The sequence below is a fragment of the Orcinus orca genome, chromosome 15 (assembly GCF_937001465.1).
Source record: "Orcinus orca chromosome 15, mOrcOrc1.1, whole genome shotgun sequence".
NCBI lineage: Eukaryota > Metazoa > Chordata > Mammalia > Artiodactyla > Delphinidae > Orcinus > Orcinus orca.
Window position 1 is genome coordinate 15,872,474 of NC_064573.1, and position 24,617 is coordinate 15,897,090.

Genomic DNA, 24,617 nt, shown 5'->3' on the forward strand with positions numbered 1-24,617 from the left:
TCACCATCCTGGAAGGCTGGCCAAACTCATCTGTCCCCAGTAAACTTCCCACCCTGAAATCCCCAGCTTCCACAACTTCATGCCCTTTGTTGCTTGTCTCCTCTTGCTGGGCAACTGCCCTCTCTCCATACTACCTTCACCAGAGAAGTGGTCTCAAACTTTTCCATTAGTTCCTCAAACAAAGCTAATACCATTCTATAGCCTTTAACAAAACTTAACTGAAGGCTTAGGGAGGAAAACTGAACACCTGATGTCAGGTATCCACTACTTTTAGATTCCATCAGCCATGCCTCTTCAGCGACAGGGCCTTACTGATGTTCTCCCTCCTTCATGGCCAAATAGGAGTGCTCACTTCAGGTGAACCTTCTTCAGGAAAGGCCAGAGCCTTCCCTAACTAGAGTAGTAGTTAATTTCACAAATTAACCAATCACAGATCTGGTAATCTGACCCCACCCCCTGCCCACAAAGAAGACAACTGTTTATGTTATTGTAAGTCTAGAAATTCAGAAATCTATGGACCTAGAATAATAGTATGTATCTTGGATTTTCTTTGCACAGCCAAAAGCACAATGTATTCTTCCTAGAACAGAAAAAAAAAAAAAAGGGGGGGGTACTTCCCTGGCAGTCCAGTGGTTAAGACTCTGTGCTTCCAATGCAGGGAACATGGGTTCGATCCCTGGTTGGGGAACTAAGACCCCACGTGCCGTGCAGAGTAGCAAAAAATTAAAAAGAAAAAAAGAAAGAAAGAAAGAAAAAAGTATGCCATCTGCTCAACTTTGCAAATTTACCACTTCTTGATTCCATCCTCACATCATTACTCCATTGAACAGCCAAATAATCCCAAATCATCATTATTCTGGTTTGACCTCAAACTCTTTGAAACTCAAGGTTGTGGTGAGAATTAAATACTTAATACATTGTCTGTTATATATATTAACTGATTAATAAATGATAAAAACCCACTGTTATTATTCACACCCAACATAGCCTCTAACATATTATTTGTGATTGTCTCAGAATAAGTCTATTACTGCATAAGCCCTTATAAGTAGGAGCTAAATATCTGACATCGTTTTATCTTCTGAAACATTTGCAAAGATCAGGCACTCAAAAAACTTAATTTTGAATGAATGGTTCCCCTCTCAATTCAAAATTATTTATAGAGTGTCTAAGATAGGTTCTATGCATAACATATAGGATCTTAAATCTTCTTGTTCTCGAGGAGTTTATAAAGACGTGTACAAATAATTATAGTACAAGACAAAGTTTGGTTATATGAGAAGTTAAAAAAACTGCTAAGGGGTTCAAAGGCAGACCCAAATCGTAACAGTGATCTGGAGCAGTGGTTCTAAGTGTAGTCTGGGAAGCCCTACTGCAGTTCCTGAGGCCCTTTTCACAGAATGCCCAAGGTCAAAATGACTTTTCATAATAATACTAAGATGTTATTTATTTTTTTCATTCATTCTCTCAAGAATGGACATTGGCATATCCAGTGTTACCTGACCTGTGACAGTGCAACAGACTGAGTGCAGAAGGACATAAAAGATGCCGGTTCTCTGGGATTAAGGCAAGACATTAAAGAGATTTTCAAAATGTAAAACAATGCCACTTTTCTAACTAAATTTTTTGTTTTGGAAAAGTTTGTTCTTCCACAAAAACACGTCATTTCTGTTAACATGTAATGAATTGTTCTCTTTAAATATTAAAAAATTCTTGATTTTAATTTCTAATATGGTAAATATCAGTATATGTTGTATGTATGTAACATATAGAACCCACGTTAAAAACTCTCGGGCGGGGGGGGGGGGCGGTTTCCCTGGCAGCGCAGTGGTTAAGAATCCGCCTGCCTACGCAGGGGACACGGGTTCGAGCCCTGGTCCAGGAAGATCCCACATGCTGCGGAACAACTAAGCCCGTGCGCCACAACTACTGAGTCTGCGCTCTAGAGCCCGTGAGCCACAACTACTGAAGCCCTCACACCACAACTACTGAAGCCTGCGTGCCTAGAGCCCGTGCTCCACAATGAGAAGCTCACGCACCACAACGAAGAGTAGCCCCAGCTCGCCGCAACTAGAGAAAGCCCGCGTGCAACAACGAAGACCCAACATAGCCAAAAATAAATAAATAAATAAATAAAACCCAAAAACTCTCTGGGGTTCTCAATAATTCGTAAGAGTGTAAAGGAGTCCTGAGAGTCTTAAGCCCAGTTCCAAGCCTGGTAATAGGAAAATGGTTTAATGTTCATGGTGAAATCAGGAAGAAAACCTGGCAAGTTGGTTTGATGGAGGAAGACGGTGAGTTTAGTTTCTTTCTTTCCCACTATCCTTCTCTCTCTACATCTACATTAAAACCTTCATGAATTCCTGCACCTCAAACCCTTCACCTTCATTATCTACCTGCACGTCCCCTTCCTAACGTCCCTTAGGTCTTCTAGGTCTGTGTATTTTAATCTTTTGGAATTACCGCCCTAACGTAATGGTCTCCAGATAGCTTTCTTTATATTCTCTTTGGTCAACCTCGATTTCTCTCTTTCAGCTAAAGGGGAGGAGAGTAGGAAAAGGGTGTGCACTGCCGGAGTCCAACCACGAATCTCTGCATTCCCAGGAGTTTCCTGGGTTCAGGCTCTGTCTGGAAGGTTACTTAAGTTCTCCCACCTCCTTCCCTCCGCGCTCCTTACCCCCAGCGGCCCCTGCACCATCTCAAGTGGCCCCGCTGTTTTCCAACCTCACCCATCGCCGCGTCCGCCCTCCCTCTCCCGCGCCCACTTCACTCTCCCCGCGCGCCCCCCGCCCAAGTACGCCCCACGTGACCCCGCCCCGCCCTTACACCCCACCCCCCCCCCGGGCCCCGGTGCCGCACCTGAGCCGGAGGCGCCCCCGACTCCCTGCCACCTCGGCCAGCCTCCTCCATCCCCGGCCCTCGGGCGCTCGGTCCAAGCTCCGGCCGAGCCTCCGCAGCAGCGGCTCCGGAAGGCGGTTGAGGGTCACGCCGGCTGCTGCGGGGAGCGGCGGCCCCGAGGGCGCGGCCGCCGGCGGCTGCGACGCCAGGGGCGGCGGGGCCTGCAGCAGCTCCCCGCACAGCGACATGTCCCGCGCCGGCGACCCCGCGACAGCCGCTGCTCCCGCCGGCCGCATCGCGCACTTTCCGCTCGCCCCCTCGCTCGTCGCGGCGCCGCGGAGGCAGGGGCGGAAGGACTAAATTGGACGGCGCTGCACCGTGCTCGGAGGAGGAAGCGCTGCTTCCCGCCCCGCAGAGGCAGGTTTGCCTGGGTGAGTCGGGCCCGCTGGCCGCGGTAGCGGCTCCGGGGGCGGGGCCTCGGGCGGGGGCGGGGCTGCCCACTGCGTGCGTGCGCGCGGCCGCGCACCTCCCCCCGCCCTTCGCGCCGCCTCTTCTGGGCCGCGGCGAGGCGCGCGCTTCAAACCCGGGTGGGAGGTGGAGTCGTTGCTGAGCAGGAAGGGTCGAGTGGTGGCAGCTGGAGGAGGAAGCGGTGGAGGAACTACGGTCGGGCGGCACCACTATGGCGAGGAAGCCTGTGGCGTCGGGGCTTCCCGAGGCTGTGGGAGGAGGATTGCCTCACGCCAAGGAGGGGAGCACGTGGCTTTCCATCGCCGGCGGGTCCGCTCCTCCAGAGGCGCGCTCTGCTGACTCAGTGACTTGCGTGTGCCCGGCGACGCCACCAGCACCCGCGTTGGGCAGCCTCAGCGGAGGCTTCCTCGTTTTAGGATTAGATGTGTATGGCATTGCTAAGGGAAGTGGTGCTAGAGATCCAGATACTCAGTGGAAATTGCCTGAAATCTGTGCCTAGACTTTAACAACAACAACAAAACTGGGCTATGGTGTATTTAAACCTAATTCGATCTTGGAAATGATTGTTTTTAGCAGGAATCACCTGGTTTCCTCCGAGTCAGACTGCCATCCAGAATCTTCATAAATCACAGCAGACAGATTTATAGAGGTTGCCCTTCCCTGGAAGGATGCAGATTAGATGAAATAACAAATGCAGTCGCACCTGAGCTCACTCTCCCACTCTTAGCGATATTCGAGGCCATTGCCCCATTGAAAACTAGAGGATAGTTTGGGACAAAAGCGAGCAAGTAACTTATAAAGTGTGACTAGCCAGGTAGCCCCCAGACAGAAGGTTTCCTGGTCCAGTTTCTGGTGGCATTAACTTTTTCATCACACGGGACAGCAGGATTTTCTGTAGCAATAATTTGGACACCCAAATTCTCACTACCTTTTTTCAGGGTGGTAGCTCCACACAGCTTCCACCACATTCTAGCACAGTTAGTCACTATCCAGTGATTTATTTTTAATCCAGTGTAAGTTCAGAGTTCAGAATGCGGTATAATGGCTAAGTGCACAAACTTTGGATCCAGGAAGATCTGCTGGGTTCTAGTTTTATGACTTTGAATAAGTTACTTAATTCTCTGCCTCATCTATTAAAATGGGACTGAAAATATAGTATATATAGAGTTGTTACCAGAATTAAAGGAGTTGATGTATGTAAATCACTTAGCTCTGCTTAGCAAGTAGTAGATAATAAATGCCAACTTATCAGCATTATTCTTACAAGTGCAAATGCTTGTTTCATACTCGGTTTGACCTTGGTAAACCTTTTCCAATTACTTCTAGTGCCTTCTGCTTTTGTCCTCAGTCAGTGAACAAATATTAGTCTATTACCTTCAGGTACCAAGTATGGAAATCAAGTCTTCTGGTCTTTATTGGTCTGGTCCTTGTTAGTCTAGTTTTCTAGTCTGTTAAAATTGAGATTCAAGGGACTTTTTTCTAAGTGTACTATACACAAGTTTTTGCTTGTGCACCTGCTCATTCATTACCCTGTGAGTATCCTTCCCAATTTGACCAGGTGCATCGTAGCCAGTACAGCTCAGCTGGGTAATGATGATGTCAGAGCCCTCCCACCCCCTCCCCTGCTTCTCCTCTCTGCCTCAAGACAAGTGCCTCCCTCATTTCACTCGAGTCAGGGCCCTGTTTTTCACCTAGCAATTTTATATCCTATGCATTCACCTCACCCGTCACCCTCCAGCCTCTACCTTGGACTAACATTACGTTTTATGACTGGTCTTTTTCTCCTCCCAATCAAATGTTAATATTTTTTTTTTACTTTTTTTTTTTTTTTTTGGCGGTACGTGGGCCTCTCACTGTTGTGGCCTGTCCCCTTGCGGAGCACAGGCTCCGGACGCGCAGGCTCAGCAGCCATGGCTCACGGGCCCAGCCGCTCCGTGGCATGTGGGATCTTCCCGGACCCGGGCACGAACCCGTGTCCCCTGCATCGGCAGGCGGACTCTCAACCACTGCGCCACCAGGGAAGCCCTCAAATGTTAATATTTTTTAATATAATTTCACTCCTGTGGTTCTCTTATGGGGGCTAATGGTACAGTAGAAAGAATGTGACCTTTAGAGTTAGCCCTGAATTTGAATTTTGATGCTGCCAGTTATTAATGGTGTGACTTTAGGCAAGTTAACCTCTCACCTGCAGTTTCCACATCTGTAAAGAGTAGAAGATGATAGTACCTGTTTCAAATGATTGTTACGAGAATTAAATGAGAGATAATTTCTATATGTACACATAAAAAGTGTCTGGGAGAAGTAGATGCAGAGTGTATTAGTACTCTCAAAGTTGCCAGGTTAATTTTGGAAAAACATAATAAACAGTAATTCAACATTGTAAATCAACTATGCTCCAGTAAAATTAAAATATTAAAAAAATAAATAAACAGTAAGTCACGTACCTTTTCTATATCAGCCATTACATTTCTATAAAGATAGGAGAAAAACAGAGTGGAGATCTGACTTTTAAATGCCCCTTGAAAGTTCATGCACGTCTACGGATAATATACTTGGGAGTTCTTCCTCCTTAGTTGAAAGTGACATAGGGCTTTGTGAATCCAGACGATTTGCAGGAAGCCTGTGGTTTCATTCTATAGAAATCCATTGATGTCATCTTTAAAACACTCACACATCTGGAATCTGACCCATAGCTCTTTTTTCCTTTACGTGTTTTGACTAGAGTTGGTACTCTAACCAAAAATGCCAGAATGCCATTATTTTATATCTGGACAGATTTTCAAAGGCCCAGTGCAGGAGAATACCCAGAGGTCCTGGGATCTGTATACAACAGAGGGAAAGGAAACAGGAGTCCTGTGACTTAAATGACATTCCTTGTCTCCCACCTTATTCCATGCTCATCACCCTTTGTGACCTCCGACTCAGCCTCTGTGTTGAGTCCACGCAAGCCACTTTCTGACACAAGGTTCTCCACTTTCTTTGCTGCCCCTTCTTGCCGCCATCTCTCAAAGGATTGGGGGGATTTTCCCATTTCAATTTCAACTTGGGAATAACAGCTAAGCATTGCATTAATATTCCATACCCTTCCCTCATGATGAATCATCCAGGGCAGAGATTACATTTACTTGTCTCATTCATTCACAAATATTAATTGGATTCCTACCTTGTGCCAGGCTCTGTGCCAAATACTGTTAAGGGATGATTTTCATTTAGTTTTGTTTTTATTAAGCCTGCATTTTTTCTAGAGTTGTTTTAGGTTCACAGCAAAATTGAGGGGAAGGTACAGAGATATCTCATGTACCCTCTGCTCTCACCTACTTACAGCCTCCCCCATTATCAATATCCACCACCAGAGTGGTACATTTGTTACAACTGATGAACCTACACGGATACGTAATAATCACCTTAAGTCCATAATTTACATTAGGGGTCATCCTGGTGTTGTACGTTCTGTGGGTTTAGACAAATGTATAATGATATGTATCCACCATTAAGGTATCATACAGAGTATTTTCACTGTCCTAAAAATCCTCTGTACTCTGCCTATTCATCTCTGCTCCCTCCCAACCCTTTTCAATCACTGGTCTTTTTACCGTCTCCGTATTTTTTTGTTTTTTCCGTCTCCATATTTTGACCCTTTTCAGAAAGTGATATAAGTGGAATCATACAGCCTTTTCAGATTGGCTTCTTTCACTTAATAATATGCATCTAAGATTCCTCCATGTCTTTTCATAGCTTGATAGCTCATTTCTTTTTAGTGCTAAATAATATTCTATTGTCTGGATGTACCACAGTTTGTTGAGCCATTCACCTACTGAAGGACATCTGGGTTGTGTCTAAGTTTTGGCAACTGTGAATAAAGCTGCTGTAAAGATCTGTGTGTAGGTTTTGTGTGGACATACGTTTTCAGCTCCTCTGAGTAAATACCAGGGAGGGTGATTGCTAGATCATAGGGTAAGAGTATGTTTAGTTTTGTAAGAACCCCAAACTGTTTCCCACAGTGTCTGTGTCCTGCATTCCCACCAGCAATGAATGAGAGTTCCTGTTGCCCACAACCTGGCCAACACTTGGTGTTTTTGGTGTTTCAGATTTTGGATAAGATGGTTTTTCAAAAAGAAAGTTAAAATCATGACTCTCAACGAATGTACAGTGAATACAAGTCAAAGATTTTATTTAACACGTTAGTGAATGAGGGAACCAGAAAGGTGTTGTGACCACTTCAAAGGAGAATCCAAAAGTGAGATAAATATGTAAGCCCAGCAGGGAGCTGAGATGAATTAGCTTAATAGATGCAAAACAACTTCTTCCACAGTGGAGGAGGGAAATCCATTGAACCTCCCCCGATAGAATTTATCTATTTATAATCAAGAATTATTTGCATTAGTATCAGTTTTCTACAACTTCTATCTCTCGGAGTTGCAAGATACCTTAGTCAAAGGCAAAGAAAAGCATAGATAACCCAGACAGATGAGCTAGTTAGGACACCCATTACGTTCTACATCTTTGTTAATTCTTTCTTACAGTGCTTAGAGTACAGGGTTGACTAAATCCAATCTCTGCTTATGGCAAAGAAAGGGAGTGGTGAGTACTCTGTTGGCAGCAAGAAGGAAGGCTGAAAACGTGGAGGAGAAAGTACCATGTGGAGCAGCAAGAGAAAAAACAAGACAAAAACCTCCTCACATACAAGGGATTTCCCATGAGGCTGTCAGTGGCTAGTTTAGCAGCGCTTTATGAGATGGAAGACATTCCCGTGTACAGCACACCCCTGTATACACTGCCACTTTCTCCTTCCTATTCAGGAAAACGTATCTGAGGAATAATACCAGGTATCATGATAGATACAACATTACGATAGGAAAAGTCTTGAATCAGGTCTAATTTACTATCTAAAATGCCAATCATTTATTATCTACAAAGCAGATCAGAAACTCTGATACTTAAATGATCAGCAGTAGCAAATCACTGGGGACACATTTCAACTGAAGGCAGGAACTGCAGTTGACGTGATATTTCTCATGGCCGTGAGACACTTTGTTGGGGTTTTCAAAAGGATGCTAACTACGTTAAGCCACCCAACAGTCTTTTTTTTTTTTGTGCGGTACGCAGGCCTCTCACTGTTGCGGCCTCTCCCGTTGCGGAGCACAGGCTCCAGACGCACAGGCTCAGTGGCCATGGCTCACCCACGTCCCCTGCATCGGCAGGCGGACTCTCAACCACTGCGCCACCAGGGAAGCCCCCGACAGTCTTTTGACTTTGTGACACTAACAACTGCATTGGGCTACGATGCAATTTATGAAGAAATTAATCCAATAATATTTACCAACTACCAATCTGTACTCTCTTAGGACGTAACAGGGATGCTGGCCTTGCCAGTGTTCCTCATCCTTGACTGCACATAAGAATCACATGAGGGTAGCCCAGTTCCTCAAAAAGTTAAACATAGAATTATCATATGATCCAGCAATCCCACTTCTGGAATATACCCAAAAGAATTGCAAGCAGCAACTCAAACAGATGCCTGTATATCAATATTTGTAGCGGCATTATTCACGGTAACCAAAAGGTGGCAACAGCCCAAATGTCCAGTAACAGATGAATGGAAAAGCAAAACGTGCTACATACACACAATGGAATATTATGCAGCCTTAAAAAGGAAGGAAATTCTGACGCATGCTACAACCTGGAAAGCATATGCTTAGTGAAATACACCAGAAACAGAAGGACAAATATTGTATGATTCCGTTTATATAAGGTACCTAGAATGGGCAAATTCATAGAGACAGAAAGTAGAATAGAGTGGGGCTGGGGGGCTAGGGGAAATAAGGAGTCATTGCTTAATGGACACAAAGTTTCTGTTCGGGATGATGAAAAAGTTCTGGAAATGGATAGTGGTGACGGTTGCACAACATTGTGAATGTACTTAATGCCACTGAATTATATACTTAAAAATGGTTAAAATGGTAAACTTTATGTTGTATATGGTTTACCACATACACACAAAGGAACCTTAAAACCTGAGAAACCTTAAAAACATACTGATACCTGGCTCACAATCCCCAGAGATCTGATCTTAATTGGTCTGGGGTGGCTTTAGTTTTTCTTTCTTTTTTTTAATAGTAGTTTTAAAAGTCCCTGAAGTGATTCTAAGGTACAACCAGGTTTCAGAAGGGATGCTTAATGTCCAGGGTGGTGGTGCTCAGCCTTGACTATATATTAGACTCATTTGGGGAGTTTTAAAATACATTGGTGTCTGAGTCTTACCCAAGATTCTTATTTAATTGGCTCGCGGATGCTGCCTGGTTACTGAGAATTTTTTCTTAGTTTCCCATCTGATTCTAATATGTAACCAAGGTGAGACCCACTGCTCTAGGGAGAGCCCAGGATCTCTGCCTTTCATTCCATCTTTGGAGAGCAAGCACTTCCTTGTCTGTCAATGATGAAACCAAGGGCATAGTGGGAAAGGAACTACTGACGAGAGTCAGAGGCTCAACTTCTCCAAGGCCACTTGATTCTTTCTCTTTCGCTTCCCAGTCAGAATGTTAAAAGTGGGAGAAGTGGGCTTCCCTGGTGGCGCAGTGGTTGGGAGTCCGCCTGCCGATGCAGGGGACACGGGTTCGTGCCCCGGTCCGGGAGGATCCCACATGCCGCGGAGCCTGCGCGTCCGGAGCCTGTGCTCCGCAACGGGAGAGGCCGCAGCAGTGAGAGGCCCGCGTGCCGCGCAAAAAAAAAAAAAAAAAAGTGGGAGAAGCAAAGCAGACCAGTAGAGGGTCCAGGAGAAAGGAGTGAAGATCTATCTGCGTGTTAGGCTCATTCCTAAGGGAGAAAGGCTCTTTATTCTTCTGGCATCCAGCTCCTCCCAGCTTCTAACATGGGCACTGCTCCCTCAACATCCCTAGTCCCCACTTATTCCACGCCTTCCCCAAGAGGGGCTCAGAGCTGATCTGTCCAGCCAGGATTCCAAAGACCCAGGGCTGTTAAGAGTATCTCGATCAAGGGACCATAGCTCTGGGACTTCCCTGGCGGTCCAGTGGTTTAGACTCTGTGCTTCCAATGCAAGGGGCGTGGGTTCGATCCCTGGTTGGGGGAACTAAGATCCCACATGTTCTTAAAAATAAGTGTGGGGGGGAACCATAGTGCTGGTGCATGAAAAATTAGCTAGTTTACCTTTAAAGGATCATCTAGATGGTGGACATACATCATCCCTTGATTGATCCTGACTTACCTTCAGCCAATCTTTGGTCCCTTTTATCTTCCTTGGTATTTGTATTTCTGTTCTTCTGTATAAATACTGGCTCAGTCTGCTTATTAGGTCCTGTTGCATCCTGCTGTCTTGTTTGTGATCGCCCTACTCCAACTCTCAGTCCTTGGAAGCAAGGCCAACTAGACCGGGTGGGGTGGATTTAGACACGCAGCTGAAAAGCAACGTGAGGTCAGGGTGGCCCCCGGAAGACAGGAAGTATGGAGAGAGCAGATGAGGCCAGCTCTACTCTAAGCCTTGAGGTAAAGTAGTGGTTCCCCATTAGTCTATGCCATTCCATCAAGGTGGAGTCCCACCATGAGGATTTTGGCTGATAACTTACCCAATTATAATGAGAACACATTGCAGGCAATGTCCCCTATATAACATGTCCTTCTTCCATATATATGTCCCTTGGGAAACAAGCAGACATTGGCAAGGAGACTTGGGGTTCCAGATCCTGGCTGTCCATTCAGACACAGCAGACAAGGGACACAAAATATAAAATAGAACCTATGTTTTCTAGAAGCCTATGATCTAGCTGAGGAGAGAAATTTTATAAACATGAAAAAGTGGCAAAGCAAGATTTTGGACCTTAGGATTTCTATATTGGTGTATGCAGTTTAGAAGTTTTCCAGAGACTTTTATCAAAAGCCCTAGAGATGGGCCAGGAATGAAGAGAAGTAAACTTCTAAGATTAGAGATGGTAGACTCAGAGAGTGAAAGGAGTCTGACCAGTGAAGGCATGATTATTTCCTGGATAATACTGATATAATTTTACTTTTTAAAAAATGTGACACCTATGACTATTCCCAGTTGAATGAATGGGAATGAATATTAGCCTTTGTAGGTGAACACACTCAGGTGGAAAGGTGAAAATACACTAGTGCTGGCTCTGCTCCGTGCTTCCAAGGGCGACCTGTTCTCAATTTCTTGGGGGTCACTGATGGAGGGATCTGACTGTGCACATGGTGTTATGTGCCAAGAATTGATTCAAAGCTCCCGGCAGCTTGGGCTGTCCATCAGAGCCTGGGACTTCCTAGGTGTGGTGCCCTGAGGACATATTTGGTGGCTCAGATCGAGGGTGTGGACTAGATGCTATGTAAGCCCCCTTCAATATTATGGTTCTGAGTGGAAGGGCATGAGGTCTCAGAGGAGAGCACGTGATCAAAGACTAGCCCTGGATGGTGATCACAGCTCTTCCAGTATCCTGGACTACTTCTAGTTAAGCAAATGAACATATAAATAAGATTATTTGTTGGGGGGCAGAGGGGCAATATTTAAATGACTGAAGGTTTAAATTGTAACATATTAGTTATATGCTCAAATTAGATGTCGAGAACAAACAATGCTGTTTCAGGAGAATGGACACCGTATTAAATTAAAATGCAAGTAATATTTATTGGTTGAGGGAAAGGGGAGAAGGTGCATGTTTAGTCAAGCAACAGTTTAAATCATACTTAAGGCCTTTAAACATTAGTTATTTGCTAATCCCTACATGCTAATCATTCATTTGTTCTGTAAAGCTACGTCAATGAAAACTCTTCTTTGAAACACTTTTTGTAGGAGGCTAGTTGAAATTATGAGTAAAAGGGCATTTATTTAAAATATTCTCTAAGCTTTTCACTGAGTGACTCTAATGAATTTAACTTACTGAGGTTTTGCTGTATATAGATCAGAGCACTGAAGCTACTGGAAATTTTTATGGTATCATAATAATCAATAATTATTTCATGGGCTTCCCTGGTGGCGCAGTGGTTGAGAGTCCGCCTGCCGATGCAGGGGACAAGGGTTCGTGCCCCGGTCCGGGAAGATCCCACGTGCCGCGGAGCGGTTGGGCCCGTGAGCCATGGCCGCTGAGCCTGCGCGTCCAGAGCCTGTGCTCCACAATGGGAGAGGCCACAACAGTGAGAGGCCCGCGTACCACAAAAAAAAAAAAAAAAATTATTTCATGATAATGAGAATAGCTTGAGCAAGTATGTATATGGTCACCTGTTCAACACGATATTCATGGAAAGTCAGCCCTAAAGAGCACCTCAGTTGACTTAGGCCAACACCTTCAATTTCAGATGAGAGCTCTGTGGCGTAGAGAGGTTTTCTGTCTCTTCTTACGCCTCTACCATAGTAGTTCTCAAAGTGAGGGCCCTGGCCCAACTGCATCAGCTTTTCGGAAATGCAAATTCTCAGGCCCCCCACCAAACCTACTGAAAAAAACTCTGGGCGTGAGCCGAGGAAGATGTGGCTGAACCAGCCCACCAGGTGATTCGGATCCACAGCAGTTTGAGAACTGCTCCCCCCAACTCTAGCTTTAAAATATCTTGAGACAATAACTTCTCCAGTGACATAGAGAATTACTTCCTGTTTTATGTCTAAATTTATCTCCCTAAAGCTTTGCAGGGCGTGGCACACAGTCTGTACAAGTGCAGAGACACCTTTACGGGTAACAGCGCAGAGTGGGGCTCAGCAGAAGGGGGAGATGAAGACAGGGCTGGCGGTGGGCAGGGGCTGGGGAAACAAGGGCTGGTCTTTGCCCCTTCTTATTACTAATTTTCTAATCTGAGATCCATTCCAAAGAGGGGTGTGGCACAGTTTCATTTGGGGTCTAATTTTCTAATCTGAGATCCATTCCAAAGAGGGGTGTGGCACAGTTTCATTTGGGGTCTGGGTTTTTAAGACAAACAACACTGAGTCGACGGAGTGCAGAGTTGGGGTAAAGCTTAGGAGCGATGTGGTAGAGACATGGGTGTCTCAGACGCTGGCCAACGTTGTTCCACAAGTTGTCTGAATAAAGCAACGTAGAATGGAGAAGGGTCTAGCCCTCTGGGAGTGGAGCACAGACAAGCTAAAAAAGGCTCCAGATGACGGGCTGGGATCCAGGGCAGGATTCTGCCCCTCCCCACCCATTCCTGCCAAACCAGTGTTAGGGGAGAAATCCAGGGATTCAGGGTACCCAAGAGATGGGGGTTCAGGATGCCGAGGGAGCCATGTAGGTGGCCTGAATGTGTTTCTGAGGTCTTCACGATGCTGTTTGGAAGGACTGTTCTGTCTGCCTAGAGTGGCACTCTTTTCTCAGAAATATTGCTTTTCAATACATGGTTCATTGGGAGCCCCCAGTTTCTTACCAGTCTGCGTCCTCAACCCAGTGATGGGCCGGAGGCAGGCGTGTTGCCCAAGCTTGGCCAGTCCTGGGGATTTCTGACCTTCACCTTGATGAGGAGGGTCTCAGGCTCTCTCAGGTGGCAAACCTGTGAAGTATGAGCCTGAGCTGGCTGGTGGTCATGTCCCCACCGGCTGTGTGGACTTTTCCCATAGGGGGAGAAAGTGACCGGTGCCCTGAGAGAAGCAGAAATGAGAGGTGGAGAAAGTAGTGTTCCACCCCTGGTTGTGGCTGCTGCCGAGGCCCAGCTCACTTTTCACCTTTCCTTTACTGCAGTTGGCTGAGCCAACAAATTTGCTTTTTTGCTGTAGGGGAGGGAAAAAAAAAACCTTTTCCTCTACCCTCTTATGTTCAGTACCTGGGTCCTGCGAATTACACTGGTAAGCAACAGATGAGCCGGAGAAAATGTTTATTTCATGTGCACGTGGGAACCATCAAAGGAAGTCGATGCCTCCTTAACTGGTTGGTCTTAAAGAATTATATACCTAATTTAGTAGAAGAGGGGGAGGGGAGAGAAAAGGCTTCTTATGGGAAGAACAAATAGGTTTCTTTAAGAAAGGCCAGTGGGTTTTAGAAAACTAGATGGGAGAGGAGAAAGTTTGTGATAACGTTTGTCTATACAGGTATGGGTAGTCTTTCCATCTTCTTCAGGGTCATAACAATCCCCTGGAGAAGGGAATTGGGTTGGGTTTTATTTTTGTTCTTTCTTCTGGGAGTAGATCCATCCTGCAGAGGAATTTATGGCAGCCTTATTTCCCAGAAGTCACTGCTTTTAGTCAAATAAGGGAAGCTCCCAGAGGGCTTTGTGTGTGTGTGTGTGTGTGTGTGTGTGTGTGTGTGTGTATCTGTTGAATTTCAAATGTCTTCAGCCTAAAATAATCATTATACAGAATATTTTGGTATCTTTTGGAGAGGCATATTCTGAACCTCTTCATTGCCTAAGCCAATTTCATACCCTTTAGGTACCGTGCCTAGCTTCACGACATCTTTCTGTAGATGCTTTAACTAGCAAGACACCCAGTAGGTTTTCTAAAAAAATATCTTCTAAGTGGATAAGCAATCAATTCATACTAATTATTTTAGACTTAATTTTTTTTTTTACAGTAGTGTTAGGTTTACAACAAAATTGAGAGAAAGATACATAGATTTCCCATATACCCCCGGTACCCACACATGTATAGCCTTTCCCGTTATCAACATCACTCACCAAAATGATACATTTCTTACAATTGACAAACCTACACTGTCGCATCATAATTACCCAAAAGTCCACAGTTTACCTTACAATTCACTCTTGGTGTTATACATTCATTCTACGGATTTAGGCAAATATACAATGACATATAGCCATCATTATAATACACAGTATTTTCACTGCCCTAAAAAATCTTCTGTGCTCCCCCTATTAACACCCTCCACCCTCATCCCTGACAACCACTGATATTTTTACTGTGTTCATAGTTTTTTCTTTTCCAGAATGTCATGTAGTTGGAATCATACAGCCTTTCCAGACTGGTTTCTTTCACTTAGTAGTCTGCATTTAAGGTTCTTCCACGTCTTTTCATGGCTTGCTGGCTTATTTCTTTTTAGTGCTAAATAGTATTCCATTGTCTGCATGTACCAGTTTATTTACCCATTCACCTACTGAAGGACATCTGGGTTGCTTCCAAGTTTTGACAATTGTGAATAAAGCTGCTATAAACATCCGTGTGCAGATTTTTGTGTGGACATAAGTTTTCAACTCCTTCGTGTAAATACCAAGGAGTGTGATTGCTGGATTGTAGAGTATGTTTAGTTTTGTAAGAACCCCAAACTGTTTCCCACAGTGTCTGTGTCCTTCTGCATTCCCACCAGCAATGAATGAGAGTTCCCGTTGCCCACAGCCTGGCCAACACTTGGTGTTGTTGAAGTTCCAAATTTTGGTCCTTGTAATCTGAGTGTAGTGGTTATTTTTAAAATTATGCCATCTGCTTTATAAATCCTGCATGGAGTATTCTGGTACCTCTTTAGAATGTGGTGTCTATTTCAGGGGCCTCAGCTGAAAATTTCATTTTACCATCTTGTTACACTTATCTTCCTTAACTTGGTATCTTCCCAAGCTCACTGATATCCATAAACTTGTAGATTTCAAAGTTCACATATCTTCATGATATATAGTAACGACTTGAAAGGGCTATTACCTTCCTCTCTTGAGAAGCATTTCCCTTTATTCCTACCCTTCATTTACTGTCATTGAGCCAACACTTGAACCTTTGCACACTCTTTAATATAGTAATGACCACGTGGTTAGAAAAATTTGCTTGTGTAGAATTTTGCCGAAGAATTTTATCACTATAAATAATTTACATCCACTTATTTGTACAATTTTAATCAATTATGCTTTCTTTTTTCTGGAAAACATGTTGCTATTCACTCAACGGATTGATCGTTCTTGCATTTAGACGCTGCTACATTTTATGATAGATTCCTCTTAGGGTGTCCTCTGGAACAAATATATATTTTTTTGCATGGAAGTAGCATTGGCAGCTTGCTAGTCCCTAGCTCAGCGGTTATCTGTAACATCAGCTTTATCAATAGTAACACAGTTTCATCCGTAGCTGTCTTCAGAGCTCTTCAAAGGATACTGCCTAATTCTGTTAACTTAATATTCAGGTGATTTGCCAAGTGAGTTTTAAATAGCTTCTGTTTAATCGAATGCCTTAGACCTATTTGCCTCAAAAGACATTTTGGAACAAGATTATCCCTAAATGATGGCATAAAGAAAAGACCAAGGCAGAGAAAGCTTCACTGCTGCAATCGTATCATTCCCGAGTGCACGTTGGCACTGCATTGGTCTAGTACACAACGAAATAACATGGACTCTAAGTTTTGACTGTAAACTTCTGGTTTCACCTTGTTATGTTTCCTCCCTTTGTGGTTAGCCACTTGGGAGGGGATTTCCGGAGATGCAGGCTATATAGTTTGTTTCCCAAAATATTTTGTATTGTTTGAGGTAAGAGAGTATGTTGCCTACTCTGCAAAACCTTGGTCTCAGAGAGCTAATACGACTTATAGCTGTAATAACATGATCATAATTTGTCTCAGTGGTGAGGGGAGGTGCCTCTATTATGACACATTCTTTCATAAGGAAAGAAAACTTTAAAAAATATATTCTTTTTTTAAGTTGGTAAAATACACATAACATAAAATTTACCATTTTTTCTTCCAGTTTATATAACTGACATACGGCACTGTATGAGTTTCAGGTGTACAGCATAATTATTTGACTTATATACACCACGAAATGATGATCACGATAAGTTCAGTGAACATCCGTCATCCCATAGAGACGCGAAATTAAAGAAATAGAAAAAAATTGTTTTCCTTGCGATGAGAACTCTTAGGATTTCCTCTCCTAACAACTTTCATGTAAAACACGCCGCAGTGCTCATTATATTTACCATATTGTACATTACATCCCTGGTACTTCTTTATCTTATAACTGGAAGTTTGTGCCTTTTGACTGCTTTCCTCCAGTTCCCCCTCCCCCTATTCCCCATCTCTGGCATCCACAAATCCGAGGTCTTTTTCTGTGAGTTTGTTTGCATGTTTGTTTGTTTTCGAAGTATAACTGACCTATAATAATATGTTAATTTCTGTTAGGCAACATAGTGATTTTTTTCTATACATTCCAAATGTGGTAAAATACACATAAAATTTACCCTTTTAACCAATTTTAATTGTACAATTAAGGGGCATTAAGTTCTCAACGTTGTGCAACCATCATCACCACGTATTCCCAGAACCTTTTCATCATCCCAAACAGACGCTCTATCCATTTAACAGTAACTCCCCATTTCCCCCTTCCTCCAGTCCCTGGTAACCTCTATTCTACTTTCTGTTTCTATGAATTTGCCTTTTCTAGGTACCTTGACGTAAATGGAATCATACAACATTTGTCCTTTTGTTTCTGGTGTATTTCACCACAATGCTTTCTAGGTCCCTCCATGTTGTATAGCATGTGTCAGAATTTCCTTCCTTTAGAAGGCTGCATCCATTGTATGGCTATAGAACATTTTGTTTATCTGCTCATCTGATGATGGACATTTGGGCTGTTTCCACCTTTTGGCTATCGTGACTAATAATGCTGCTATGAACATTGGTATATGAGGATCTCTTTGTGTTCCCATTTGTAATTCTTTTGGGTGTAATCTACCTAGGAGTGGAATCTTATGGTAATTTCACTTTCTGAGGAACTGAAGAAAGGAAAACTTTTGAAGTATTGTACTTTTTCTTCACTAACCACAAGTTGGCTCTGCAGTCCCCAAATATGATGTAACAGAATGTCTCAGAATACACTGTTGCCATTTAGAGCCATGAGGTTTGAGGTCATGGGTACACTCCCACGGCCTGTGAAATGCTCTAGAAACTGGTTTGGTATTCCTGATACGGGTTGGGGGAAGCAATGCACTTTGGGGTATCTTGTCTGAACCAATGATATCTCTTTACAGAAGAGCTCCAGGTCTTTTTCCAAGAGCACCGTGCTTTTCAGGGCAACTCCCAAACTAACAGTGCATCCTTGGATTGATCCAGATTGGGGTCTTTATAGAACTGGACTAAATCCCAGGGTTGCTCCGGGCAAGACTCGAAAACCACCTACTTCTTCCTAAACTGTCAAATCACATTCATCACCAAGTCCTGCCAATTTTAATTTTTCCGTATCACTTGATCCTATTTTCTCTCCATCTCTACTGTCACCCTCCTGGTCCAGGTTACCCTCACATCTCTTGTGAACTCGTGCACTAGCATTTCTCACGGGTCTTCCCTCATGTACCCTTGTTCTCCACACTGTAGCCAGAATGATTTTTGAAATTCAGATCTGATAATGTCAACAACAGGAGTTTGGTGGAGGGAGACCAGACAAGATGATTATAAAGTTCATATGGAAAAATAAACAGGTGATAACCAGGAAGTTTTTGAAAAACAAGAATAATGATAAAAAGACCAGCTCTAGCAAATATCAAAATAGATTTAAATAGCCATAAGTACTAAAATAGTTTTACATCATTGCATGGCTAGACAGATCAGTTGAACAGAATGTAGAGCCATAAAAAAGAGACCCCAAATAGATGAGAACTTAAATTATAATGAAAATGGCATTTGCAATCACTGGGGAGATTTGATTTTGAATAACTGGGTGTTGAGACAAATGGTAAAATTGTTTCCTTAATTCATGTATCACACCAAAACAAGTTCCAAATGTATCAGAGATTTAGGTAATATTTTTAAAAACTGAAACCACAAACATGGTACAATAAGGGAATTCAGGACAACATCTTCCCGCCCAGTATTCACTGAAAAACTCCCACCATCCCCACGAACTTTAAGAATTCGGGGAATTCAAAGTGTCAAAACAAATGAGTGACATACCCAGAGGAGGGAGGTTGAGGAAGGCTGGGATGGGAGCTGCCGGGAGGAGGTGGAAGGACAGATGTCAGCAAAGCTACATGGGAGAGATGATAATAGAGTGTGTTTGAGGACAAGTGAAGAGATGGGCCAATAGGGGAGGAGCAGAGTTCAGGGAAGCATTTCTACCTACGGGTCCAGATATTCTGGTCCTGGGAAGGAGCTCTCAGATGGTCCAGGTTCACACCAGTATAAAAATATATTCTCCTTGAGAAGTCTCCGAAGTGCTGATGTCATGTGCCACCGACGGTCTGTGTCATTGATTAAGCTCTGATCCACACGTGTTACCAGTCGACGGAGGTGAAGGTACGGCTGAAACTGACAAGAAAGTTGAGCCTGGGCAGGACGAGTGTTTGAAGACAAGCCTGGCACGCTCCCTACACAAGAGCAGGAAAAATTCGGAAACAAGACCTACATTTCCCTCAGAATTTGCTTCTGGGTCGGTTTCATCACAGGACAAGAGAGGACTCAGGAACGTCAGGCTGAGAGGTTTTCGCTTTATTCTGTTAATGATGGGAGATGCTTACAAATCATAGGAGATTTGTAAGCAAGGGAGACATGTGGAGAACAGCAGGGTTCCTAGAAGAGTGGTCTAGTGGCTCTCTGCTGGCAGGCTCAGGTGGCGCTGTGGTGCTGGGAAGTGGTGGTGATGGTGGTCGACCCGGTAAGGGGTGGTGAGTAGGCAGTTGCTGTGGTCCCATCGCTAGGGGGTGCGGGGGGCTGGGGAGAAACGAATGGACTCCAGTGAACACTCATAAAGTAAATGAACGTGGGGAAGTGCTTGTGTAACACACGCAGATGCTCACTGGTTGTCCTACTGTCACTATCACGTGCAGCCACATCTGCAGGTTGGGATGATATCTTCCTACCTGGAATGAGGTTTTCTTTTTGTCCTCGGGGAGACAGGTTTGGACAACTTATGAGAAAGAGGACTGTGAAATGTAAAGAGAAGGAAGGGCCGTGTTCTCAAGGGTGTAGTCACAAGCCCTCTCACGGGGGCAGCAAAGACGGGAGTTTGCTGGGCTGGCAACACTGAGCCCAGAACTCAGCCACGGGAACCTTTTACACCAAGAGAAGGGATCTAACTGCATGAAGCTTGGACACGACTCTGAAGTTCAAGAAAGGGAGAAAGGCAACTGGGGGTCAGCTGTGCTACAGAAAGCTGTGAGTTGGGGGGAACCTCCTTTGTGAAGTTTTGCTCCAGATAAGGAACATACACTTTCCCTGCTGAATTTATCTGTTAAGTAGAATTAACTGGTCTCTTAATTCACTGTGTAAATATAAAAGTAAATGGTAGGAACAGGAAACAATATTTTGCCCAAAACCCTGATTTAAGATCAGCTTTACTATGCTTTAAAAATGCATGTTATTAATGCAGAATTTTGGGCATCAATGTCTGCAAGGCTACCTGACCAGTGGGTAACACATGGTACAAGGATTCAGGAGCTCTGTCCCCTGACTTTTGCAGAGCTCCTTAGGGCACACACAGTTTACATTTGCCTTTCACCTTTACATGTGCTGGAGGACGGGCTCTTGGGCTGTTTGGTTGCATGAGAGAGCAGCATGATGACACTGTCAAATGAGCAAGTGTCACACGAGGTGATCATTCTTGTCTTAGACTTCTGGCTCTCTGGGTATCTGTCACGAGGAATATCATGTTCAGGAGCCTTTACCTGCTGGGTATCTGCTTCTTGGGCTCATGGGAATTGAAATCCAAAGGAATCATTCAAAGTCACAGGTTTACCAAATAGGTCCTATGGTTTTTGATGTCACTATGAAGGTCAGCTAAAAGGCATCCAAATTGGAAAGGAGAATATAAAATTACCTCTGTCTGCAGATGACACGATGTAGGAAACCCTAAAGATTCCACAAAACAACTGGTAGAATAAATGAATTCAGTGAATTGCAGCATACAAAATCAACATACAAAGATCAGTTGAGTTTCTACACACCAAACAATGAACATCTGAAAAGGAAATTAAGAAACAATCCCATTTACAATAGCACCAAAGAGAATAAAATACTTAGGAATAAATTTAACCAAGGGGATGAAAGATTTGTACTATGAGAACTATAAAACACTGATAAAAGAAATTAAAGGAGACACAAATAAATGGAAAGATATCCTGTATCCATGGATTAGAAGAATTAATATCATTGAGATGTCCATACTTACCTAAAGCAATCTACAATTTCAATGCAATCTCTATAAAAATCCCAAAGACTTCTTTACACAAACAGAAGAAAATAATCCTAAGATTCATACGGAACCACGGAAGACCTGAATGGCCACAGTGATCTTGAGAAAGAACCAAAAAGCTGGAGGCATTATACTTCCTGATTTCAAACTATATCATAAAGCAATAGTAATCAAAATAGTATAATACTGGCATAAAAACAGAGACCAATAGAACAGAATAGAGAGCCCAGAAATAAACCCATGCATGTAGTGTCAACTAATTTTTGACAAGTAGGTGCCAAGAACACACAATGAGGAAAGGATATTCTTTTCAATAAATAGTGTCTGGAACCTGGATAACCACATGAAAAAGAATGAAACTGTACACTCATCTTTCACCATACACAAAAAGTAACTCAAAATGGACTAAAGATTTGAATGTAACATCTAAAACCATAAAACTCCTAGAAGAAAACATGGGGGAAAAACTTCTTGACATTGATCTTGACAATGATTTCTTGAATATGACACCAAAATCACAGGCAACAAAAGCAAAAATACACAAGTGAGATTATGTCAAACTAAAAAGCTTTTGCATAGTAAAGGAAACAATCAGCAGGGTGAAAAGGCAACCTGCAGGATGGGAGAAAATATTTGCAAACCGTATACAAATTATACCTCAAATAACCTGGAAAGTACATAAAGTACAAATTTAAAAAATTTTTAAAGGATAGGCGAGGGATCCATTAACTGTTTTTATTGTACATTTTAAAAAGCTTTACTGAAATATAATTTACATAAAATAAAATGCTCCAAATGTTAGTGTATGATTCAACAATGTTGAATATATTTATAGTTGTGCAGCCATTACCACAATCCAGTTTTAGAGCGTTTCATCATCCCCAAAAGTTCCATCATGTCCCAGTCTGTGGTGTGTAATGATGTCTTTTGAAGCAGAAGAATTTTTAATTTTGATAAAACTCAATTTCCTAATTTTTATGGATCATGATTTTGGTGTCATATAGAAGAACTCTTTGTATAACTCAAAGTCACAATTTTCTCCTATGTGTTTCTCTAGAAGTTTATCATTGTAGCACTTACATTTAGTTCTGTGATCCATTTTGAGTTAATTTTTGTGTATGGTATAAGGTAAGTTTCAAAGTTTGGATTTTTTGCATATGGATATCCAATTGTCCCAGCATCATTTATTGAAAAGACAATCCTGGACTTCCCCGGTGGCTCAGTGGTTAAGAATCTGCTGGCCAATGCAGGGGACACGGGTTCTATCCCTGGCTGGGGAAGATCCCACATGCTGCGGAGCAACTAAACCCACGTGCCACAACTACTGAGACTGCACCCTAGAGCCCGAGAGCCACAACTACTGAGCCCACGCACCTAGAACCAGGGCTCCGCAACAAGAGAAGCCACAACAATGAGAAGCCGGCTCAATGCAATGAAGAGTATCCCCCACTCGCCAAAACTAGAGAAAGCCTGCGCACAGCAACAAAGACCCAACGCGGCCAAAAATAAAAATAAGTAAATAAATAAATTAACTTTTTTAAAAAAGGGACTTCCTGGTGGTGCAGTGGTTAAGAATCCGCCTGCCAATGCAGGGGACACGGGTTCGAGCCCTGGTCTGGGAAGATCCCACATGCCACACAGCAACTAAGCCCGTGCGCCACAACTACTGAGCCTGCGCTCGAGAGCCCACAAGCCACAACTACTGAGCCCGCGTGCCTAGAGCCCCTGCTCCGCAACAAGAGAAGCCACCGCAATGGGAAGCCCGCGCACCGCAACAAAGAGTGGCTCCCGCTCGCTGCAACTAGAGAAAGCCTGCGCATGCAACTAAGATCTGATGCAGCCAAAAAATTTAAAAATAAATAAATAAATAAAATAAAAAAAGACAATCCTTTCTTTTGTTGAATTACCTTGGTACCTTTGTCAAAAATCAATTGACATAAATGTGATTTTTATTATTTCTGGGCTTATTTCTGGACTCTTGATTCTGATACATATATAGCGACTGTCCATCTATATAATAGTGCGTCACTATTGCACTGTCTTGATTACGGTGGCTTTTTAACACGTTTTACAATCAGGTAGTATAAGTCCTCCAACTTTGCTGTTCTTTTTCAAAATTGTTTTAGCTATTCTAATTCCGTTGCACTTCCATATAAATTTTAGGATCAGCTTATCAATTTCTACAAAAGTACCACTGGAATTTTGATAGGCATTGTGTTGAATATATAGATCAATTTGGGGAGAATTGCAATCTTGACAATACTGAGTCTTCCAATCCATAAATATAGAATGTCTATTTATTTAATCTTCTTTAATTTCTCTTTTCAATGTTTTATAATTTTCATTATATGTCTTTTAAGTTTATTTCTAAGTATTTTATTCTTATTGACACTATTGTGAATATAATTATTAATTCCATTTTTGAATTGTGTCGTTTGGGTTTTTCTGTACTATCTTACTGAAAAACTCAAATGAACTTTTTGGCCAACCCAATATATCGTGGTAGCTCTGAGTTCCAGTTATCTCCCCCGATCCCCAAGGCTCTTGTTGTTATTGCTGTTTGGTTTATTTTTTAGTTTAGTAATTTACCTGAGATAAAACTGTGCAATCTGTCATGCCCGAAGTATGTGGGCACAAATATTTCTGTTCAGTTTTCTTAAAAAAATTTTTTTAAGCTTTGTTTCCTGGGAGTCACTCCTGTGTTTGCATGGCCTAGTGGGCAGCCAGTGAATGACTGGACAGAGGTTGTGTTTCAAATACCTTGAGCCAGTAAAACTTCCATCCCCTGCCAGTGTATCTGTGGGTGGGTAGGGGAATGCATTCAAGTTTCAGCCATGTTTGAGTCTGCCCTAATGTTTAGTTTCTGCTGGACCCTTTCATGTCTCCTCTGTGCATGCTGGGAATGTGTGGATGGAGAGCTGGGTCCCTCCTGGTCTCCACTGCACATGAACACAGCCCCAGCCAGACAGATGCCTATCCCAACCTCAACCCCATCCTCATGCTGCTAGAGCTGTTGGCCTTCTCCACTCATCTGCTGCCGAGAGTTACTTCCGTTGATAACACTGCCGGGCACAGGTGTTGTCCACTGCTCCAGATACAGTGCTCCCCCTTCAACTGTGGCAATAAACATGGCAGTGCTCACAGCCTGCCCCGGCAGGACCTCTGTGACGCTGGAGCTGGGTGGGGGAGTGAGAGCAGCTCTAGCCAAGAATGTCATAGAGACTCACTGTTAGTAGCCAAAGTTGAGATGTTTCTCAACCATAAATGCTTCT

General features: G+C 43.3%; 2 protein-coding genes and 1 long non-coding RNA gene across 6 annotated transcripts in view; 2 read left to right on the plus strand and 1 right to left on the minus strand.

Annotated features, from left to right (window-relative positions):
- LOC117200755 (uncharacterized) overlaps positions 1-1,600 on the plus strand; it is an 86,543-nt gene extending 84,943 nt beyond the window's left edge. For both annotated transcript variants that reach the window (XR_007471592.1, XR_007471593.1), the window contains exon 5: positions 1,473-1,600. This is a non-coding gene — a long non-coding RNA (uncharacterized LOC117200755). The remainder of the gene's footprint in view (positions 1-1,472) is intronic.
- MALT1 (MALT1 paracaspase) overlaps positions 1-3,134 on the minus strand; it is a 59,659-nt gene extending 56,525 nt beyond the window's left edge. For all 3 annotated transcript variants that reach the window (XM_004268049.4, XM_004268050.3, XM_049697717.1), the window contains exon 1: positions 2,860-3,134. In XM_004268049.4, the coding sequence (XP_004268097.2) occupies positions 2,860-3,134 (275 nt within the window). The remainder of the gene's footprint in view (positions 1-2,859) is intronic.
- The window catches only part of ALPK2 (alpha kinase 2), a 154,143-nt gene continuing 132,656 nt past the window's right edge, over positions 3,131-24,617 (plus strand). The window contains exon 1 of the mRNA XM_049697699.1: positions 3,131-3,269. The gene's annotated coding sequence lies outside the window, so the exon portion shown is untranslated. The remainder of the gene's footprint in view (positions 3,270-24,617) is intronic.